Source organism: Maniola hyperantus, chromosome 10 (assembly GCF_902806685.2).
Source record: "Maniola hyperantus chromosome 10, iAphHyp1.2, whole genome shotgun sequence".
Lineage (NCBI taxonomy): Eukaryota > Metazoa > Arthropoda > Insecta > Lepidoptera > Nymphalidae > Maniola > Maniola hyperantus.
Genome location: NC_048545.1, coordinates 10,575,107 through 10,598,555, shown reverse-complemented (window position 1 = coordinate 10,598,555; position 23,449 = coordinate 10,575,107). Strand labels below are relative to the sequence as shown.

General features: G+C 36.8%; 2 protein-coding genes across 4 annotated transcripts in view; one reads left to right on the top strand and one right to left on the bottom strand.

The window, feature by feature from the left end:
- The window catches only part of Sol1, a 267,617-nt gene that overhangs the window by 3,394 nt on the left and 240,774 nt on the right, over nucleotides 1-23,449 (bottom strand). For both annotated transcript variants that reach the window (XM_069501499.1, XM_069501500.1), the window contains one exon: nucleotides 480-666. In XM_069501499.1, coding sequence (XP_069357600.1) covers nucleotides 480-666 — 187 coding nt within the window. The remainder of the gene's footprint in view (nucleotides 1-479; nucleotides 667-23,449) is intronic.
- On the top strand, nucleotides 1,220-6,843 carry DNAlig3 (DNA ligase 3). Of its 2 annotated transcripts, XM_069501488.1 has the most exons (5): nucleotides 1,233-1,280; nucleotides 1,511-3,205; nucleotides 3,568-3,721; nucleotides 4,631-4,894; nucleotides 5,801-6,843. In XM_069501488.1, the coding sequence occupies exons 2-5, from the start codon at nucleotides 1,595-1,597 to the stop codon at nucleotides 6,661-6,663; spliced, it is 2,892 nt and encodes a 963-aa protein (XP_069357589.1). In that variant the 5' UTR covers nucleotides 1,233-1,280; nucleotides 1,511-1,594; the 3' UTR covers nucleotides 6,664-6,843. The 2 variants fall into 2 exon arrangements, with proteins under 2 accessions (XP_034828612.1, XP_069357589.1); XM_034972721.2 differs by having other exon boundaries at nucleotides 1,220-3,205.

The following is a 23,449-nucleotide window of genomic DNA, read 5'->3' as shown; positions in this document are numbered from 1 at the left end:
TTTCAGTGATATGCATTGAATTATTTTATTTCCTCAATGGCCGCAGTACAAAGAGTCATAGAGAGATTATCTCAATGGTCGTATATGTGATTCAAAGGCTTAGCTACAAAGCGTTTGCGATTGCTTTTTCTAGGCCCTGGATAAAAACAAAACTCGGCAATACAGTGACGCCTAAAAGCAGTGGCGCTACATAGCGTCAATAAAACCAGACGTACTACCATTTGCAATATTTGGTATATGAAGCACACCACATTGCAGAGCGTGACCTAAAGCAGCTTGGTTTATACGTGAGCTCCGAAGTATGAACGCCCTTATTTTCAGTTCTTTGTGTTGCAAGCATTTCACTGCATTTTTCCTAATTTATCTGTTAAGTCTTATTCAAATAATTAAACTACGTAGTTACCTACATACGTAACTACATACAATTAAAGTACATATTTATTATTTTATTATGGTGCTACAGGCTACTGCTAACTTACGCTGTAGATCCATCCGTAGATTTGTACAAAAAGAAGTCTTGAAATATTAATCTAATCCTCTCCTTTCCTCTTCCGAAGAACTCGTAGTGACAGTGCGTATTCGGAGGATAGGCAGCAGGGAAGTGTGGCGACGTGAGGGTGCCGTGCTTTGAGCCATCGCTGTTGAACTCCTGGTGACAGGATGAAGCTGGAAATAAAGAGAATTTATATTTTATTCATAATGTTAAATATTCGTAACATTTGTTTTGCAGATCAGAATTCGAAACAAAAAGATGTTTGAGATAATATTATATAATATATATATATATATATATATATATATATATATATATATATATATATATATATATATATATATATATATAATATAGTTCAGCCTGCCTAGATATGCGCTATGCCCAATGCCTTAGATCACGGTTGAAATGCGCGCGACGGCAAAAGCGCATGCGCCTTGCCCTATAGAAAGTCGATGTTGCTGTTTTGCCTTCGAAGGTTGTGCCACCAGATTCCGTGTCTGATTCGTACTCCGTAGTATATGTTTTACTTTTGTCATCAGTACATTGTTATTTTGCAATAGTAAGTAGGTACAAAAAAGTGTATTAAAGAAATAAAATAGAGTGTGTATTATCCATGGCCGTTATAGCGTTGAACTTACAAGTGCACATCACTATTTGACAAGGATGTCAAAGAAAATATATGTCACTCGTATTGTCATTTGTCAATTGTCAGTGTAGTGTATATCACATGTACCTATATCACTATATCACGCTCAAAGTCAAAAATATTTACAAAAACATTACAGTTTTGTGCATTTTTAAAATAAAATTCCTCATTCATTTGGTGTAGCATTAATCAAAAAATTGGCATTATTTAACACAGAAAGAATATGAGATTTATCTAACATCAAAACTTGTTCTATAAATTGTTGCATAATAATAAATTACTCATAGTTATCACAACAACGCGACGTGTTGTGTTAGTTTTCTGTGTTTCTGTGTTTATTTTTAACAGTGAATGCATATTACTTGCAGGTAACCCGTCCAATATAATGTTATCTTAAAACTTGGTTCACGTACATAATATTATTTCCTGCGGAGTACTAACGTATACAAGAAATGTCCGATACAGCACCTTTTTTCGTCGACCGTGCCAAAGGAGGCCGAGCCTCCTGCAAAGGTTGTAAAGGGAACTGCCCCAGTGGTGAATTGCGTATTGCTAAACTAGTTTACAGCCCTTACGGTGAAAACCAACAAATGAAATCATGGCACCATATAGACTGCCTTATGAATGTCCTTTTAAAGCAACGCCCCGCAACAAAGCGTATAGACTCAATCGAAGATATCGGTAACTGGGAAAACATAAGTAAGGATGATCAGGAGTTTATACTGAAGAAAATTAATGATATGGAAAAGGTTTATGCAGACAAAAATAATGGAAAATATACTGCAAAAGTGATAAAAAATGAACCGACGAAGAAAACACCCAATACAAGCATCCCAAGTACTAGTACTGACAAAAATAGCACCAATGATGATAAAAAACCAGAAGTTGTTGTAGATGATAATAAGTTTACCAAGTTTTTTGCATTATGCAATAAAATATCAAAAGTTGATGCTTATACAGAAAAGACAGCAGTTGTAAACAATTTCTTTACAAATGGTAGTGATGGTAAAACTTTTCAAGGAGATCTTGCATTATGGTGTAAATTACTACTGCCTCAAGTATCTAAGAGAGTGTACAACCTCAAAAGTAAGCAGTTGGTCAAACTTTTCTCAAGAATATTTAGAATGGATCATGATGACATGTCAACCCACTTAGAACAAGGGGATGTAGCTGATACTATTCAGCATTTCTTCACTAAATCCCAGACTTTCAAGCCTTCTACTGAAAGTACTTTGAGTATTCATGAAGTAGAAGATTTTCTGGACGACCTCTCAAAATTGACAAAAGAAGAAGAGCAGATTTTCCATTTTAAGAAAATTGTGAAGCGATGTACATTACATGACCTAAAAATGCTAATAAGGTTAATAAAAGGAGATTTACGGATAAATGCTGGTCCGAAACATATATTAGAAGGTGTGCATCCTGACGCATACAGTGTCTTTCAAACTTCACGCGACCTTGACATGATGTTAAGTCGAGTTTTACCTCAAAGCAGTGCTGTAAAACATAAGGATGCGATACAAAAAAATGTACAAGCAAAACTGAGTCTTATGACCCCAGTGTTACCTATGTTAGCTGAAGCGTGTAAATCTGTCGAAATGGCTATGAAGAAGTGCCCTAATGGAATGTTTTCAGAAATTAAATATGACGGAGAAAGGGTACAAGTCCATAAAAAGGGGAATGAATTTAAATATTTCTCGCGTGCATTAAAACCTGTTATGGCACATAAAGTCAACCATTTCAAAGACTACTTGCCTAAAGCGTTTCCAAAGGGTAATGATTTGATTTTGGACGCAGAAGTATTAATGGTAGATGTTAATACAGGTAAGCCATTACCGTTTGGTACATTAGGTAAGCATAAGGGCTCGGAGTTTAAGGATGCACACGTTTGTCTGTATATTTTCGATTGCCTGTATTATAATGGAGAGATATTAATAGATGTGCCTATAAGGAAGAGGCGTCAAATATTACATGATAATATGATTGAAGTGAAGAATCGAGTCATGTTTTCGGAGCAGCAGCTTATATACAAACCTGCTGACTTAGCCAATATGATTGCAGAGGTAAGTTTGTGTTAGTTATGTTTATGTGGCTGGTAAAACCGGCTGTGCTTTCAGTGGCACTGAAAGTAACAATAATAATGTACATTCTATAAGTTTAATAAATAAGAAATAATGTAGATTTTGGTTTTTAAAAAAAAAGTTAAGTTAGCAATTAAGTTGCAGGCAAAAGCCCTTTTTAAAAGACTTCAAAAAAGGAGAAGGTTCTCAATTCAGTCCGTTTTTTTAATAAAAAGCTTTGACTTTAAAGTTGTTCCTTTAGTATGCACAGACATTAGCAAAATTAATAAAGCCTGGGTAGGACTTATTTGATTATTTCACACTTACCTTAAACTTTTATTGCTTTAACTATTTGTCTATTTCAGGTTTTACAGCATGGTCTAGAAGGGCTAGTGTTGAAAGATTTGGAATCAACCTATGAGCCAGGCAAGAGACACTGGTTGAAAGTGAAGAAGGACTACTTATTTGATGGTGCAATGGCTGACACTGCTGATCTTGTGGTTTTGGGGGCGTGGTTTGGTAGGTATTCAAGATCATTTTATTTCAAACTTAGTTGACCTAGCATCATATCAATATTGTGATTTAGTGCTTATTGTTCCAAAATATGGAACAGTGTACGAAACTTTAATAAAATGTGAGCCCACTTTAAAAAATCGTCCAACTGCGAGTCAGACTGGCACCACACGTTGACTCTGTACTACAGTCGTATTTTTTCATCATTTTGCGCGATAAATCAAAAACTATTATGCATAAAAATAAATAAAAATCTGTTTTAGAATATACAGGTAAAGCCCTTTCATATGATACCCTACTTGGTATAGCTATCTCACTTTGAAAATTGAAAATACTAATTATTTGTTCATGAACACATTTTTTTTTTGTGATGTAACCACAAATTCTCAGTTTTCGGATTTATTCCTTTACTTCTGCTATAAGACCTACCTACCTACCAAAATTCATGGTTCTAGATCAACGGGAAGAACCCTATAGGTTTTCTTGACAGACACGACGGACAGACAGACAGACAGACAATAAAGTGATCCTATAAGGGTTCCTTTTTTCCTTTTGAGGTACGGAACCCTAAAAATTACTGTTAAAGTTTAGCTAGTTAGAGCTGTGCGTGGATAGATCAGTCAGATCAGTCAGTCAGTCAGCTTTTCCTTTTATATATATATAGACTAGATGGTGGCCGCAACTTTGCACACATTTCTTTAACCTTTATGTATCTTTAGGATGTAAGCCATCTCTACCAAATTTCATCAGATGGGCCATAAAGTGTAACACACAGAGAAATGATAAAGAGCCCTTCTCTCAAGCTACAGTAATAAATTCTAATAAAATCAAATATTGTAATAACTTGTTTTTAAGTTACTGTTAATTCCTGTTTATAATAATTTTAATAAAAACCACAATAATGTAACATTTCAGGTACTGGCAAAAAAGGAGGGATGATGTCAGTATTCCTAATGGGTTGTCTGGACACTCGGAGAAACTATTGGGTCACAGTGACCAAAGTCCATACAGGACATGACGATAGCACGTTAGAAAGGCTCCAGAAGGAACTGGGCCCACTCATGGTCAAAATATCACAGGATTACACCAAAATTCCACCATGGTTGGACTGCAATAAGGGAATGGTGCCAGATTTTGTTGCTAAGGATCCTAAGAAACAGCCTGTGTGGGAAATAACTGGTATGTAGTTTGAATTTTGCTACTTAATTTTGTAAATCATAATAATTGTGTTCAAGCTTATGTACAAGAAATCACTTCTACAAAACATTTAAAGTTTATGTATTATAATTAAAGGTCCAGTTATAAAAAAATCCAAATCAACTCCTTGAAAGAAGAACTGCATGTCCACAATGCGGAGATGCACTACTCACATCACAGCACTTAATTTAAAGTTTAAATTAAGTTTAATCTGACTTGATTATGACTTTAGTTTAAATTTTGAACCAAAGTCAAAATCGAGTCAAATAATAGGGACTAACTTTTTGACTGTCATTTTGTTGTATTTGTAAGATGATGTACATAGTGGTGATAAATAATTACGTAAACTTAAAACTAAAGCTACGAGGATTCCAAACGCGCCAATGTCTGAGAAGAGCCCACAACAAACTCAGCCGGGTATTCTTTCAACCGACTTCAAAAAAAGGAGGAGGTTCTCAATTCGTCGGAATCTTTTTTAATATGTGGTGATAACCACTTCACAAAATCACTTAAACTTATTATCTAACTTTCACAGCTTTCATATCATTTAAAATACATAATTATAATTCTTTACATTGTAAAAGTAAAGTAAAATATGCTTTATTGTACACCATAACCAAAACAATAGACATATAACAAAGATAGCATGTACAATAGCATGTAATTGTAGTAGGATTTTTCTGTGAAGTTGTGTGTTGTATTAAATTTCCTGCTACAAAGTGTTGATGACTGGTTTTTAAGCAATAGATCTCTTTGTTTGCCATTACAAAGATTGGTTCAATGGTTGAGCTGTGATAAAATTAAAGACTATTCACCACTTTTCCATTTATTTATTAATTAAGAATTTTTAGAAAACTTACCTACTAACTTTAATTGTATATTTTTCAGGTACTGAACTAACGAAAGCTAATTTACACACAGCCGACGGCATCTCAGTAAGATTTCCAAGAGTAACTCGAATACGAGATGATAAAGACTGGGAAACCGCTACCAACTTGGATGAATTGAAACATCTGTACAAAACCTCCAAAGAAAAAACTGATGTAACACTTCTGAATAAACTGGCAGCCTCTGTCGATAACTATGAGCCGCCGGAAAAGAAAACTAAACAGAGTCCTAAACAAAAGAAAATGGCCGCAAGTCCAGTTAAAAATGGACTTTTAGACAAATTTCTCGTTAAAGAAACCAAATCGCCAAAACAAGAAATTGAAGATATCAAGTCACCTAAAAAAGAAACTGATTCAGTTGAAAAGGAAAGAAATAATTTTAATGAAAGTAATTCATCAGAAAAATTAGGAAAGAAAAGAAAGGTCGATGAAAGTAGTTCATCAGATAAATTAGAAAAGAAAAGAAAGAAATTCGACGAAAGTAATTCATCAGATACACTGAGTGATGCAAATAGTTCTTTTGAAGATAAAAAGATAAGTTACCCAGAAAACCCTTTGCCCGATGCATTCAAAGATAAAAGATTAGGGTTCTATCCAGATTTTATAAGCATTCCTGAAAAATTAAGAAACAGTTTTGAGAGACACTGGATCGCTTACGGAGGTGTTATAGTTAAATCAATGAAATCATTGGATGTAGATTATGTTGTCCATAATAAAGATGTTATAGAGTTTAAGAAAATGAAAAAACTAAGAAAGAAGCTACCAGAAGATGTAAGGCATGTTACTAAGGGTTGGTTGATCAAGTGTATAAATCGTGTTGAGCTGTGTGATACTAAAGATTTTGCTGTTTTTTTAGAACCTTGATTGTTTTCGTAAAATCATGCATGCCAGTCATTGCTGAAAAATATGTTAAAACTAGCTGATGCCTGCAACATCGTCCACGTGGATTTAGGTTTTTAAAACTCCATGGAAACTCTCAACGTGATTATTTACATGAATATAAAAGTCAAAGATGTGGAGATTTACATAGGCTAGTTTTTATCTCGGAAAATCAAAGAGCTCCCGCGGGATTAAAAACCCATAGCCACGCGATTCGCGAATGTAGTCGCAGGCATCATCTAGTAAATAGATTTTTTGAAAATTGTGTACATGATTCATAATAATATTATGTTTATTACTTATACTTAATTTTATTATGAAAACTAATATTGTGTGATCTATAATGCACTATGAATATTGTACTTAGTGTTATGTGATAAATTTCTAATAATAAAATAATGCTTTATGTAAATAATAATATTTTTCCATTGGTTGGATAAGTTTAAAATTCAGCCAAAATTTTTATAATTAAGTAATTTAACTTTAATTATTGTTATATTTATGAATAAACAAAAATGTTGCTAAAAAAATTATTGTTGTTTCATGCTACCTACTATTCATTTTGTGTAAACTAGGAGTCGGAAGCGCTAGGGAAACTTACACTGGAATTCAGTCAAGATAGCCCTCTTCGGTCTACCAATCCGCACATGGCCAGCGTGGTAGACAATGGCCAAAACCCTTCTCACTCTGAGAGGAGACCCGTGCTCTGTAGTGAGCCGGCGATGGGTTGATCATGATGATGATGAGGGGCTTCGTTAGGCGACTTCATTCAGACGATATGTGTAATAATAATGGATCTTCAAAAGAAGATCGATATCGCAAAAAAAATCGAAGGCTTTTCTATCAGTTATTAACTAGTCAGCGGGCATTGCCGATGGTGCAGGTAATTCAATTAAAAAATTGCACTCTGCGAACTACAGTTTTTAAATTTTTTTCCAATGTCCTATAAAGGTTAGAACGTGGTTACATCGCTGATTCACAATAGTCTCACTACTGCACTGGCTAAAATAAACAGCTGTTACAGTCTACAACAAAATTTCAGCCAATCACGAAAATTGCTATTGTAGCAATGTGATATTATGACAACTTTCGTGCAAGTGTATGGGGTTATTGGTGAAATGAATACTTAGGCATGTAGGTACTTATAACTATACTTGTAATATGTATATTATAGTCCGGAGTATTATCACTAACATTAACATTTTACAGTAAGACCTAATGACTTAATTATTTTAAACCTAACAGACTTTTCATACCAAAACTGTTTAAACATCAGTTTGTTTTATTTTTGTGGTAAGACAGTTTATACTACCTATGGTGGAGTCGAAATCCGAAGAAACCACCATTGTGTGCTTAATAGAAGGTGTCACGACCCACAGAAAGGACGACGTGTAATCGCTATTCTACCGCTAGTATCATTAACGGTGTCACCTGTTAAAATGGACTATGTTAGGAGACTCGCTCCGTCGCCCTTTCATTCAGCTTCATCTAGTCGACCTTCGCTTCGCTCGCCACCTCCCCTTCGCAAAGAGAAGTGTGCACCAGCAATATCGATAAAAATGAAGTTTCCGCCGAGGGCCCTTTCTATCCATTATTAACTAGTCAGCGGCCATTTCCCGATGGCGCGAATAATCCAATTTGAAAGTTGGGCTCGGCTCGTCCGCGTCATAATTAACTACGGTAGTACGGTACAGGCGCGGAGTGCGGACAACTGGCGTGAATAAACAATGCATGCGCGATGCCTGAAAACGGCGTGATAATAACGGAAAATGTCGACGCGAAAACCTTGACTGTAGCACTTTTGTGTAGCTTTTTAACGGAATTCACAGTTGGCAATCTATTTATTCAAACTAATATAAAATGCGAAAGTGTGTCTGTCTGCTAACTTTACGCGGCCCATCCCTTAACTATGTTTTACTACATTAGTACTATTATATCTTCTGCGGTTTTACGTTTAGTATAGAGGTAGCTGGCATTCCAGAGGTGGAGACAGGCTACGTTTTATCCCGACAAATCAAAGAATTTTCTCCTCTTCTATGTTGAATGTAGGTAGGTACCTACCTACATTTAATTAAACGTTTATAGACTAAAATATAATTTAAAACTTAATTTATTCACAAGGAGTTTACTATCGCTTACCTTGCAACAATGAAACTGCAAGTAGCAGCCATTTTAAAAGATTTATTATTTGCAGTCCTAGAAAGTTTCCTCGAAACTTAAACATTTCGTCGTCGGTAGAGACCAAGTGGAAACAATCTAAAAAGCTATGTTGTAATAAAACCTCTGAAAATGCCTTCAGGCTACGTAGATACGGTATTTTGAATTTTAAACTGGCTAACAAATACAGAATACTGCAGTGTTGCGCTGATGTGTGTGTGTGGTACCTAATATGTAAAACAAAATATACCTAAATTACACACACACTAGGTAGGTACAATCTAACAGTTCATGTATCATGAATATCATGATAAAGTTTGGTCTTTGGATCTGTTTGACTAGGTATACCTACTACCTACCAAGGTAGGAAGGAAGTTACTGACGTAAGCTACTGTATTGCACTTAAACTGTAAGTAAATATAAGTCCTAGAGAACTCGGTTAGATGACTGTATAAGTCTGAAAGGGCTCATAAAAATCAGTGACGTGCGAGTAAACTCGCATACGAAGAGTTCCAGCTACCATCGTACAAGAAATCCTAACACTTTTTATTTATTTTTTTAATTTTCATGGCGGTAATTTTGAAAAATTTCTTATTTGTTGTTGTTATAAGTAGAGGCAAATAGAACACACTCTGTCGACTCTAGATCGTAAAATTGTGCTATTACGGTACCCGAGATACAATACAGCCCGCCGACAGACAGACGGACGGACAGCGTAGGCTTTAGTAATACCTGTGGTAATACGGTCCCGTAGGCACCCTTCGGGTACGGAACCCAAAAAATAGTTAGGTAGGTACCTTCCTACAATAGAAACGTTTTAATCTATTCAATTACCATTGGTGCGGAATGCCTTTTCTACCGAGATGAAATCTCAATAGCCAATTTTGGGTAGGTAAGTAATATTTTTTCGCTTTGTTATTTACCTAAGTACCTACCTACATAATATTCCTATTTGCTTAGGAATTCATAAAGTAGGGTAAGTAGGTATAGAAGTTCTTGGCTACATTAAAAATATCTTTTACATTACGACAAAATACTTTTTTTTGAGCAAAGTCGGCAGAATAATATACTATCTACTTAGGTATTTTGTACTTGAAGTAGGAATTTGAAGTTAAATTCAAGCAGAATTGCAGAAAGTTTTCTTTGACTGAAACATTTCGTCCTCGGGGGAGGAACAAACAGTCTAAATACGGTAAAACCACTGGAAACACCTTTAGGCAGTGTAGAACTGCTTTAAATTTTCAGCGGCTTTCAAACTCCGCGCTTTGCTTAGGGTTGCTAGAAAACCGAGATTTTTCTAGTTTTCCCCCGAAGTTACTGGTTTGATCCAACTTTATAAAAATATAGATATACCTAGTTACTTTCTCAGCGGTCAAATATTATGTCGAAATTCTTACTTAATTATTTTAAAGAAAACAATCCTGATAAATAATAACTTGAAATGAATGGCTGAGTAACTCAAAACAAATACCTGGTGGGTATGTAGGTACCTACCTATACCTACCTACAGTCCTACAACGTGTACCTACTAATACGTCTTATTAAGTTTTCATTGGAAATTATTTAAGTAAGCTCTTTTTTATTTTAATGATGTGCTTACTCTCGATTTTTTCAGTTTTGTAACAGTAACACAAATACGATTAGTAGGTACGTGACAGGTCGAGATGGCAATCTGTCTGGGGACACCTCGCACACCCGCACAGTCCCCGCGCTCCCGGTGTGGGACAGCGCGGGTGATGTGCGGGTGTGCGGGCCGATTGTCTTCTCGACCTGTCGCGTACTATACCTTTGTATTGTATCTGCTGCAGCTTAAAGCGTCTTATACATGGTCTATTTTTTCATTTTCGATCATTCTTCATTGATCCTCATCATTGCCGTTCTTCATTGAGCGTCGTCAGTGACCGTGGCGGGACATACAGCAAAATGAGGGGTGTAAAAGCCCCTTCAGTTTTATTTAATCTGCTAACCCTGGAGTCGCTGCTGTGTACAAAAACAAATTAATTATTAGCACGTACACACAAGCCAACATCGTGTACGGCTTCATATGTGACCAACTTTGTGAAACTTGAAATTGGGATTATGTTCGTTATGTAAATACACATCCGGCCTTTGAAAATAGCCTGAATTCAAATTCAAGCGTTTGATACACGCTCCGTCGCTCGGGTCGCATGATAATTTTATTTAATTTTCCCTGCTTTTAAATAACTTAACAGACCTTGTAAGTACATACTTATGTGTTTTCAAATTCAACATAGATGGAGAGACGTAAAATGCTAATTGTTACCGAAGGTAATTATTTATTTTGTGTCTTAAGGCGCGTACATAATATTGTTATTTGTACATACCTACCTACTTACCAATAAAGAAAATGTTACAACAACTGTCTAATTAGTCTGGATGCACCTTTAGAAATTAGAACGAAACCCAAAGGCTTGGACACGTCGCGTCGACTTACTGAACGCGCGCGTACGCTTGTACGATTATTGTATACAAGAAACTGTGAAGCATACTGCCGCGCTAAGCAATCTTTACCCTTATTATAAATGCGAAAGTGTGTTTGTTTGTTGGGGTCCGCGTGGAATTAGGTTTTTTAAAAATCCCGTGGGAATACTTGAAGGCGGAATTTTTCCACAAATTAGAGAGAATGCCAAACCTTAAAAATCTGGTTGGTAGTTTGGTAGGTACCTAAATCATAATCGATTCCTGATGACTTGTTCTATTAAGTACTTGCCTTCTACTGCGGTTTTAAAGTTCTAGATAGAGGCAATTTAGTAGGTACTAAATATTCTAGTCTAGGTAGATATTTTGAGGCAATGATTGGATTAAGTACCTAACAAGAAACTTGATTGTAATAAACGATCAACTTTGCTTTAATGTTTTTAAAGAAAGGGTTGTTACTTGTTATAAACGTATTTCCCTTCCGTCTTGGGGATGCACCAGAAGTCAAAATTGGAAATCGATTAAATGGATGGACTGTGAAATAGACAGACAGACACACTTTCTCATTTATAATATTAATATGGATGGATATCATCATCACACATAGACGCTGAATAGCCCAGACCCTTATGGGTTAGCGTTTACTTAGTTAATATGTTTGGGATACCTACTATAGATCTGTAGCAGAGCTTATAGGGTCTTAGCAAGACGCTAAAGGCGACTGCTTCAGTGCTCGTAGCTTTTCATAGCTTCTTCTTTAGCTCTAATGATCTCGGCTGACTACGTATACCCAGAGCAGCTAGACCAAGCTCAAACGGTAAAAGCCTTAATAGCTCAACGGTCTAGGAGTGGACTAAATCGGGAGATCGACAGTTTAAGGCCCATTTGTTGCACTATTGGGCCCTACTCCGAGCTCAAGCATTTCACTTACTTGAAGTGGAAAGGTACTACTTAGGTATACAACGCTAGTTTTAGTACACGCAAAACCTGAAAGTAGTTTGTTCAAAATCAGTGACAGAATTGATTGCAATCATTTTTACACCGTGTTATATTTTGACAAAAAATTCTTTAAGATCCTGCAAGTTTGGACACCTACACTAGCGGCACGCTATGATGGCCGGTTTGACACATTACAATAGTGATGTGGAATGTCAATTTATTCTCGAACAAAAAACAATTAAGTTTTGTTTTTGTACCTGATTAAATAGGTTTAATAAAACAAAAATGTATATGTTTATTTAATTTATTTGAACGAACTGAATATTTGAACGAAAATGAATATACATACTTTATATGCACACAAGAAACATATGAATACAAAAGATACCGAAAAAGGTGCCACAAAGGCCATAATTAATCAGATTCGTCCATACTACTATTTTCACTGTCGTCACTGCTATCATCACATACATTAATAATTATATGTTCGTTTTCTATAATATTATCTATTTTCACATCTCTTTCATAATCTTCCCTTATTAATTTAACAGTTCTATTCACAACCTTTTCCCAGTCTCCTTTAGTCACATGTTCACAAGCTTCTTCTAATAATTTTAGCATTTTTTTTGTGGTAAATGGGGGTTCTGTATTGTGTCTTGCAGCATATCCCTTAATTTGAGCCCACACCAACTCAATCGCATTATACTCACAATGGTAAGGCGGTAACCGTATAACTCTGTGCCCATGTTCTAATGCTATTTCGTCAATGACGTATCGGATCTTGGTTGGTTTGTTTTCTTTTAAAAGACGTACTAATTCCGCTTTTAACATATTCATGTTTGCATCTACGCCATTTTTACGAAGCCATGCGACGATATCAGCTTTCTTTGGGATTGGGCAGGTGGCTTGTCAATTTGCATCGAGTGGTATGGGGCGTTGTCCATAATTATAATAGATGGTTCAGGGAGGCTACACAACATTGAGGTAAACCATTCAGTAAACTTTTCTCCATTCATGTCTTCATGATAGTCTCCAGTGGTTTTTGACGCAAAAGCCATGAGAGAACCTTCGACAAACCCGTTGATGGTTCCGGCGTGACAAATTATAAGTCGCGATCCTTTTCCTACAGGAACTTTGGAAGTAGATGCTGCTGTGTCATCGTTCCAAGAACGGCCTACAGTATGGTTAGCATTAAGCCATGTTTCATCCAAGAACACAACATTTTGCCAATTTTTGATTTCTTTCACTTGCCGTAAAAAAGTATACCTTGCCATCGCTATATCAAATCTTTCCATCAATATTTTGCGTTTGTTACATTTTTGTATCGAAATCCAATGGTCTTCAAAATCTTCGTTAAAGAACTTTCCCCACCGAAGAATAATCCAGCTTCCTTCAGTGAATGCACCAACTTTTTTCTTGTTGGATACTCCTTCTGTAAATAGTAGCCGTAAACATGTCTTCGGATAGCATCGGCATCAAAGCTATCGATGCCTACGACTGGTTTTGCTCGTTTTCCTCTTTTTTGGTGTGTGAAGTTTATTTTCTTCTGTGCCAGTCTCGCCATATTTTTTTTTAGTTATCCGTCTAACAGTTCGTTGTCCAATATTAAGCGCATCAGCTACGCGTTCAACCACTGACGTTATAGGTAAAATTGGCCCTCCATTTTGAGCTTCACGATCGAAATAGTTACGAAGGCGTATTAGGAACTCACGTGTCTGACTATTTAGAACAGTTCTCTGCGTACGTTCGGTCATATCGACGAAATCCACAACAAAGGGCTTGAACAGAGTCCAAATTAACGAGCAAGGGTCAACAGTAATGCAGTATCAATATTTGAAATCCAAAGCCAGGTCAAAACTATATCACAATCGCATTGCACTGACAGTTTATACTTTTCGAAGCAACGTCAATTCGAAACTGCTTTGTTTTGCATTGAGCATTGACGCGAGTTTGCCGGAGGTAGTAGTTGTGCTAGCCAGCGATCCTATGTGACGATCGTATTAGATTCCATTTTTAAAAATTTATTGATATTTTTTTGCGATTTCAGAGGTTTGTCCACATAGTGAAAATTGTTCATATTCACAAGTACATTCACCCCTTAAATGGTGCAAACTGATTTTTCTACACTTGTATACATTTAAGAAATCAATTTAATAAATAAATTTTGAGTCCTAAACCTAAAACTACATTCGATAAAATTTATGAATCTCTGCACATCACTATCGTCAATAAAGTAATACAATTATTTCCTTCAAAGTCGTTATCAATTAATACGGAACTTCATGAGCGGACAAACGTCAAACCGGCCATCATAGCGTGCCGCTAGTTTAGTTGAATGGCCGCATGCACCAGCTGATTCGAGACGTGCAAAAGGGAGCGCGCACGATTGACGCTAGCCGTCCCGTTCACTCGCAGCCGCTCGCTTGGGGTGACCATGTTTTTGCGACAACAGCGACTCAAAACAACAGGCTTATAACTTCGTAAATTTTCATTAAACATTTTTGAATTTTTTTTTATATATTCTTTATGTAAAAATATTCGACAAGTGTTTTGGTTTTTTCGTTAACTAAAACTAACGTTGTATATTAATCATATTGTTATTTAACAAGTGTTACAAAAGCGATTGTTCCTCCTGTCAGTACTTTACCATTGCAATGTACCTAATCCAATTCTAAATTGTTATTAATCATTAACAGAGTAAGTACACATTTTATTATCATATCATAGCAGCGGCAACTGCATAGATACCTAACGTTTCAACTTTCAAAATCATTGAAGCATGTAACACGACCCCTGAGGGAGCGTAGCGAATAGCTGTTATTAAATATTTTTAACAACATTTCGCGAGTAGGAATACTTTACAGTGCAAACTCAGCCACCGGGCATATTACGTTTCTGCCCCTAGGGCCGAATCTTTCAGCGTACGCAGAGGTTAATTTAATATAGTTTCACGTTACTATTTGTATGAGCGATGGAGAGAGCTATGCTTGGCGTTTCTCTACGTGATCAAATCAGAAATGAGGAGATCCGTAGGAGAACTAGAGTAACCGACATAGCTCAACGGGTTGCGAAGCTGAAGTAGCAATGAGCAAGACACATAGTTCGTACTCCTCATTTCTGATTTCATCACGCAGAGAAACTCCAAGCATAGCTCTCTCCATCGCCCGCTGAGTGACTCTGAGCTTTCTTATGAGGTCCATAGTTAGCGAGCTTGCCTCGGATCCATATTATGTCATCACTGGCAACACGCACTGTTCGAAGACTTTGGTCTTCAAGCACTGAGGAATTTTGGACAAGAAAATGTTACTTTGCCTAAAATTCACTACTTGTAAAAGAAGCATTTACTAGTCCAGCCCTGTGGGATGAGAAAAATACGACCATTCAGATTTCAGTCACGAAAGAAAATTGGCGTGGGAACATTCGTATGTCTTCATAAGAGAACGGCTAGTCGTTAAATATTATGTTTGCTACATTGAAGGCAGTATCCGTCGTAAGTCGTAAAACATTACGATGGATTTGACAACTTCTGGACAAAATTCATAATAAAAGTAGACAGCGCCCGAACGTAACGAGGGCGCTAAATGCCGTGTATTGATAGACACTGACAATATATAGGTACTATTATTTACTATTTAGTATTTTATAGCTTGTTTGATTTAAACGGTTGATCCGTGACTTACTTAAATAATCCATTATTACTATACCTAGCTACCTACTGTCTAGTTAGATCAAAACTATCACACATTCTTCACATTCTTGAAAGTAGGGCGTCCTACTTTGGTATTACAATTTTGCCGCATCATCATCTGCCATCAGGTGAGTTCACGGTCAAGGGTAAACTTGCCACTTTTAAAAATATCAGCTTACCTACTATTTGAAAACAGTTTGGAAACCAAATTTTATTATATTGATAGCGAGAAAGGAGCAGATTAAGCAATTAAATATCACTTCCTTTAACAGCAATGGAAAACATCGTGAGGAAACCTGATACACGTGTGAGAGAACCTGCGAGTTCTCCATAATGTTCTCGAAGGTGTGTGTCCAGCGTGGAAGACTATGGCCTAAACCCTTCTCATTCTGAGAAGAGACTCGTGCTCAGTAGTGGGCTGGCGTTGAGTTGTTCATGATGATGATGACGAAGAAGCAGATGGCTTCTTCGTCATCATTCTTCGAACATCTTCAGCACCAGAGGAAATGCGGTTCTTACGCGCCCCTGAAACAGCTTCATATTGTGTTTTTGAGGGAACACGTAGCAGATGGAGGTTGGTTCCATAATTCGTATGTAAGTACCCACCTGGGCTGCGTAGCACCACTAAAATTACTAGGTACTACTAAAGGTACCTAGCATACAATATAATTTTTAGGGTTCCGTACCCGTATGGTGCCAACGGGACCCTATTACTGTCCGTCCGTCCGTCCGTCTGTCTCGTGAACGGTATAATAGGTAGAGGGTAGAAATTTTCACAGAATGTGAATTTCTATAGCCAAATTTATTAGATAAATTATATAGAACAAATACTAAAAATTTAAAAATGGTAGCCAGGAAAAATAGTGTTTTTTCTTGTACTATGGTACAAGAAATAATACGGAAACCTTTGTGTGCGAGTCCGACTCGCACTTCACAGATTTTTTCAATTCCATCGACGTTTGCGTCCACTGTTGGACACGGAAAAGAATATAAATTATTAGTAAGTGCTAAAACAAAACCAGGAAAGGTCGTAAAAAGTGTTGTTTGCAAAGTTACGGGAACAGAAACCACAGTTTACGTCCAAATTTAGAATAGCAAGCACTGCTATCTCGCTACGGCAAAAGTTACGACTTTAAAGTTGACATTTTGGTTGATTTTCTAGTACTTGTATCGTTTCACGTTTGTTTAGAAGGCCTTTCTGAGAATTTGCATGGTAGGTATTACCTACATTAAACGTGTCAGGTTACTTGGAGAAAACTGCGGGAATTTTCCTTGAAGTGTTCTGATGTGAGTGATTTTCTTTAAGAATAATTTATTATAACTAGATTATGCTCGTGACTTCATCCGCGTTGACTACATAAATTTCAAACTCCCACTTAACCCACTTAGGGGAAGAATTTCGAAAAATTACTTTCTTAATTGCTACTTGTAATCTTTACAAAGAACACACCCTCCAAATTTCATGTCTCTAGGACCAGCGGTTTAGGCTCTGCCTTGATATACTTACGTCAGTCAGGACTTTGAATTTTGTGATATTGAGTATCGTTTACGTACCCAGTTAAAGTTAGTAGTCTTTGCCTATATTAGATATTTAATTTTTTGACCTACCTATCTCGAAGAGATTTTTTAGTGGGTATAACATGTATCCAACCAATAAAATAAAAAAAGGAATAAAAGAGATTCCCAATTCCCGTTATTTTTGACAGTCACCGCAAAGGCAGCAAAATCAAATGTCATGTTAACTTTGCCGCGAGCAAACATGACGGCCATGCGCGATTCAGAATTACAATTTTTCCATTTTCCACGCCGCTAACAAAGGACTATTACATTCGATCATTTTCGATGTTTCTAAAGCAAAAATATAGTAGTATAGGAATCTATATATAGGTACCTATAGACTGTTATTTTGGGAGCGTAAGAAATAAAATGTAAAAGAAACTCGTAAAATATCAGATGAAATCGTAGCGCTATAAGGGACCTCACGCACTACGCGGCCACGGCCATTGCCAGTGGCCGCAGTGTCCAGGTAAAGTAACCACTACACATCACGTACTTGGCAGCAATCAAGCCGGGCTCACTTATCAACGTGACCTGAAAAATTTAGGTACAGTCGATTTTTCCTTAATTTGCTTAAAACAAATCGCAGAAACCTTAGCGGAGAAACGAGTAAGCAATGCAATTTGACGGGTGCTTTAGACCTTTTGAAGTTAGGTTGTTATTCGTACTATGATTTCGCAGTAACTATTCTTACTATTTCTGGAAGGTACTAAGTATTAAGTATACTGTGCTGCAATGACCAACGCGGGCCGGGCGTTACAAAGTGTATTAGCTGCGTAGTGCGAGAGGTCCCTTAGGGGTGGATTGCTTTCAGATTCTGAAAGGCCGCTGGTCAAACCTCTTCCATTGTTAAACCATGTCGGATCCATTTCTGACACCATCTTCATGCTTATTTAGATAGACAAGTGAAATATTATTCAAGTTCGAATAGTTAAAATATTTTTGTATTATAATTTGGTAATTCATACTTCCATAGTTAGTAATAATATGAAAAGTTGTAAAGGGAAAATGTATCTGTTTGTCTGCTAGCTTTTCACGGCCCATCCGTTTAACCGTATTTGACGAAATTTGGTACAGTAGCTTGTATCCCGGGAAGTGCATAGGCTACTATTGGTCCCAGAAAATCAAAGAGTTCTCACGGCATATATTTAAAAAACCTAAACCCACAAGGATGAGGTTGCGGTTATCATCAAATTCTAGATACAGAGATAGCTTGCATTTTGGAAACGAACATAGACCACTTTCATCCCTAAAATTAAAAACCTAAATCTAAACCCAAAAAGTAAAGTTTTATATAAAAAAACTTTGTAAAAGTCTGAAAATATATTTTTGAGGTAAGCAATTTACCAAAATTCGAATATTTTATGATAAGCTTGATGCAAGCTTTCTTCATTGAAGCTAGCTGGAGCGTGGTTGGGATTAACGCGATAGGATTATGAAAAACAATCCCTCAGTGGATTCCCTTTGTAGAGTAACGATAAAGTAGCGTCCACACAGAATTTAACTAATGTACAGAATTTAACTGCGATCAACAAAATTTAGCTACAAACAGCAATGAACGTAATGAACTACATACGGTCGAAAACCAAGCACACAGAAATATCGCTCCAATTAAAATAATTTGTAAATGTCAAACGAACAAATAAATACGTGTAAATGTTGCACGGAATTTAAATACAGTAGGTACTGTACATCTCTTTGATTAAAACTAAGTAATTAGTAGAGAATTAAATTGAGGTACCGATCTACAATCCATATACTAATATTAAATGCGAAATATGTCTGTTTTGCTGTTAGCTTTTCACCGCCCATTTGTCTGATTTTGTAATTTTAATTTACAGAGATAAGTAGCTTGTATCCCATGGATGACTATGCAACTTTTTATTTCAGAGTTCCCTCGGGATAAAAAAATCTAAATACACGCGGATAAAGGCCTTGCTTTGTGAAAAAAAGCACCGTTTTAATCTTTTCTTTTTTTTAAAGTCCAACTGGCATATGAACTCGGGCCAGCGCACAGCCGCGAACCACTGAACCAGTTGGTGGTCAAAAGCGTCAATACCTCAGCGGTAAAAGTAGCGGACTGAAAACCGAAAGGTCGGAGTTTCAAACTCAACCCGTTGCACTTTTGCTATACCTACTACTAGCACAAGCTTTACGCTTAGTTGGAAGGGAAATGACAATATTAGTCTTGTTAACATCACTACCCATGATATTATGAAATGCGATAGCTTGTTTCTTTGTTGGTTTGACCCTTCAATAAAATTAAAGACCTAGGCTACTTTTATCCCTGAAAATAAATGAGTTCCCAAGGAATATTAAAAACCTAAATACAAGCGGATGAAGACTCAGCTAGTGAATAATATTCTGGAAAAAAATATATTTTGTTTAATCCAAGTAAACAAGAGCAGAGCTTGAATGAACCAATTAACTGGAAAGCATCAAATGCAGCACAACAATAAATCGGATACCTAGCTTGTTAGTTCCGTAAATGCTCTACAAAATTTATAACCAAGTCCGTAAAGCCAATTGGATAGTGGAGGAATAATGTAACAAGGTATTGTAAAAAAACTAAAACCCTACTACGTACTTAGCCCTAGTTTAAAATATGTATTTATAATATTTTCTGATAATCCATAGGTAGGTACTATCTATACTCCATACTGATATTATAAATGCAAAAGTCTGTCTGTCTGTCTGTCTGTCTGCTAGTTTTTTACGGCCTATCCGTTTAATCGATTTTGACAGAATTTGGTACAGGGATAGTTTGCATTCTGGGAAAGGACATAGGCTACTTTTTATCCCGGGAAATTAAAGAGTTCCCACGGGATTTTTAAAAACCGAAACTCACGCGGACAAAGTCACGTATAATAAAAAGACACATTTTTTAAATTGAGAAGTCGAGGCCGAAGAGAGGCAAAAGTGATGCCTTTTGTATAAGGCATTTATTGAACAATATAGTTTAAAGAAATGCCGATGGAAGCATTGCTCGCAATGCAAACAAACAGACAGTTTCAAGTCGGGTAAAGAAATATTGGGTATAGAATTGTGATGACCTTCTTAAAAGTAATTTTTTCAAAGCCTATAAAATCAAACAGAAGGCTATAAAACATCGCTTTTACTAAAGTATTTACGTTCGAACAAAGCCGCAAGAATAAATCGGATGACTGTACTAGCGTAATAGAACCTTGGATAGCCAGAACTGTAGTCGATAGAGCAGCGTTACTTGCGATAGATACCAAACAAATTACAAGCGCTGTAAAATAGGGTTGGCTATGCCAATTTCCTTCGTTCATTCGTTGGAGTGCAGATTCTTTCTAGGGTTCCGTGCCCAAAGGGTACTAACGGGACCGTATTACTAAAACCTCCGTTGCCCGTCTTTCTGTCCGTTCATCTGTCTGTCAGTGAATCCGCGTGGATTTAGGTTTTAAAAATCTCGACGCAACTTTTTTTAAAGTAGCATAATTCACTCTCCAGGTGTACTTCGAGTAACTACGAGTAACTACGAGTAACGTTGCGAAGTTCAAGTGGCAATGGGCAGGGCACATAGTTCGGAAAACCGATAGACGTTGGGGTCCCAAGGTGGTGGAATGGCGACCTCGCACTGGTGCAGCGTTGGACGACCCGCCACTAGGTGGATGGATGACATCAGACGGATGATTCAGGCGGTGCAAGACCGTGGCGGACCGTCCGGCAGTGAACGTCTATCGGTTGATGACGATGTTGATGATGATGACGAAACCAACAGACAAACACACTTTCTCATTCATGATATGGGTAGTGATATAATATGGGTAGTGAGGCAGTGATATATTGTAAAACAATTGAAATGCAGCCCTGCATGCAGCTACGAGCAGTTTCGTTGCAACTTGCTACGATTTCGATGCGTAGATGTGCTACAGCCTACAGCAAGATTGAATATTGTGGAAGTCGTCTTAATATTTTGAATAATTTATTGTTTTACTATCTAACGACGATTTGACATACAGTAGCTATTATGACGCGGATATGTGCTAAGAAAGGATTTTTGAAAATTGAATCCTTGGGGGGTGAAATAGGGGTTTGAAATTTATTGTAGTCTACGCGATTCAAGTCGCGGGAATAACATAGTAGGTATATAAAATCAGCTAAGAAAGCTTTGAATCTTCGTTTTGTTGGCGGTTGGTAATTAAGATCAATGGCTTAGGCGCAATGAAAGCATTTTATCAAGTCATTGGAATCAATAAATTACGGGTCATTCGCAAGATAAAATATTAATTTAATGTTGTGTAGGTCCTACTAAGTAAATAATGTTTAAAAAAAATTGGCTGTAGAAAAATTGCTGACGGAAATGAAAACTGAAAACTTTGAAAGCATACTTGCACTTCCATCTTCTAAAAATATAAAAGGTAAAGTTGACTTACTGACTGACTGATCTATCAACGCCCAGCTAAATTTACTGGACGGATCGGGTTGAAATTTGGTATGCAGATAGCTATTATGACGTAGGCAATGGCATCCGCTAAGAAAGGATTTTACAAAATTCAACCCCTAAGGGGCTGAAATAGGGGTTTGAAATTTGTGTAATCCACGCGGACGAAGTCGCGAGCATAAGCCAGTTAATAACTAAAGCTAATAAATTTAGCATGACGCTGACTTTGACGTTTTTTATCCTTCCGAAAATCGCCCAACGCGCCTAAAGAAGTTTTCAGTTCAATAATGTTAAATGCTACCTTCTCATTTTAAGATGAAACATCATCATCATTACCAACCGATATGCATCTGCCGCCGCCTGAATCCAACGGCTCTCTGCGAGCTTAAGAGGCCTACTGTGCTTAATAGTGGGCCGGCGATGTGTTGATGATGATGAAGAAATGCTTTCAAAAACCTTTTGAAGTCATAACACGTACGCAGTTTGAAAAAATAGACATGCATCAAGCCAACGCATCAAAATTTCAAATTGCCCACAGTATACGCCAATATTTTCCACTTTTATATTCAAATGCTACAGGAATCCTTTAGTGCATGACCTATATTTGTATAATAGCCCTTACGTCGTATTCACTGCTCCTGCGGCCTGAATAACTCATCTTTATTTACAAGCGGTCTCCCACAACCGTGCGACTTTTTTCTTTATTACCTTTTAGGAAAACCGCTCAGTTCGCTTACTTTTTGCAAGCGAACTTTTGTACATCATCTATCTGGTACACGTGTTTGCATCCTGGAAACGGACATTATTATGAAATTTTTTATTGCGGAATAAATCCACTCGGTAAAAGTCACGTGTAGGTATTATCTAGCCTGTACGATAAAACGTTATCTGTACCTATGCACATTTTTTTTAAGTATTCTCCTAATATAGAACTTTTCACTTCCCGCAATTCTTACAACTTAAAGAAAAACTTGAATAAATAAGAAATAAAATCGTGGCTGATCTCTGAATAAAACTTTCCAGCACTCATTCTAGCGTAAAGTGGTCACCACCTCGCAAATACAGAATAGAAATGGAAAGATGAAATGATGAAATGGAAGAATAAAAGATGTTATTTGATTTATACTCTTTATTGAGAGCGCATGATTTATCGTAACGAATTTGCTCCGAGAGCCCGTGAAATTTTTTTCTGGAGTTGCTTGATAATAAGCTACGCTATAGGTAAGGTTATTTTCTGTATTCCCAGAGTATGGCAAACTAGACTAGCCAAGCAAATCCTTGATGGCAACTTTTATCCCGGAAAATCAAAGAGTTCCCATGGGACTTTTCAAAAACTTGAATCCATCATCTAGTACCTACTAAACAATTAATTTTAAAAACCTAGTTTTTTTTACAAGTCTTAAAAAAAGATATAATTTTTTTAAATATATTATAACTTCGAAACCTACGAGTATGAACCAAGAAGCTGGTCTAATTTGCCATACCCAGGTAACACAGATTAGTGAAGCTTTTATAACAAGGACTGCTTCAAAATTTCCCACCAGATCGCGGAGCACAGCAAATTTGCTAGTTTCGAATGCAAG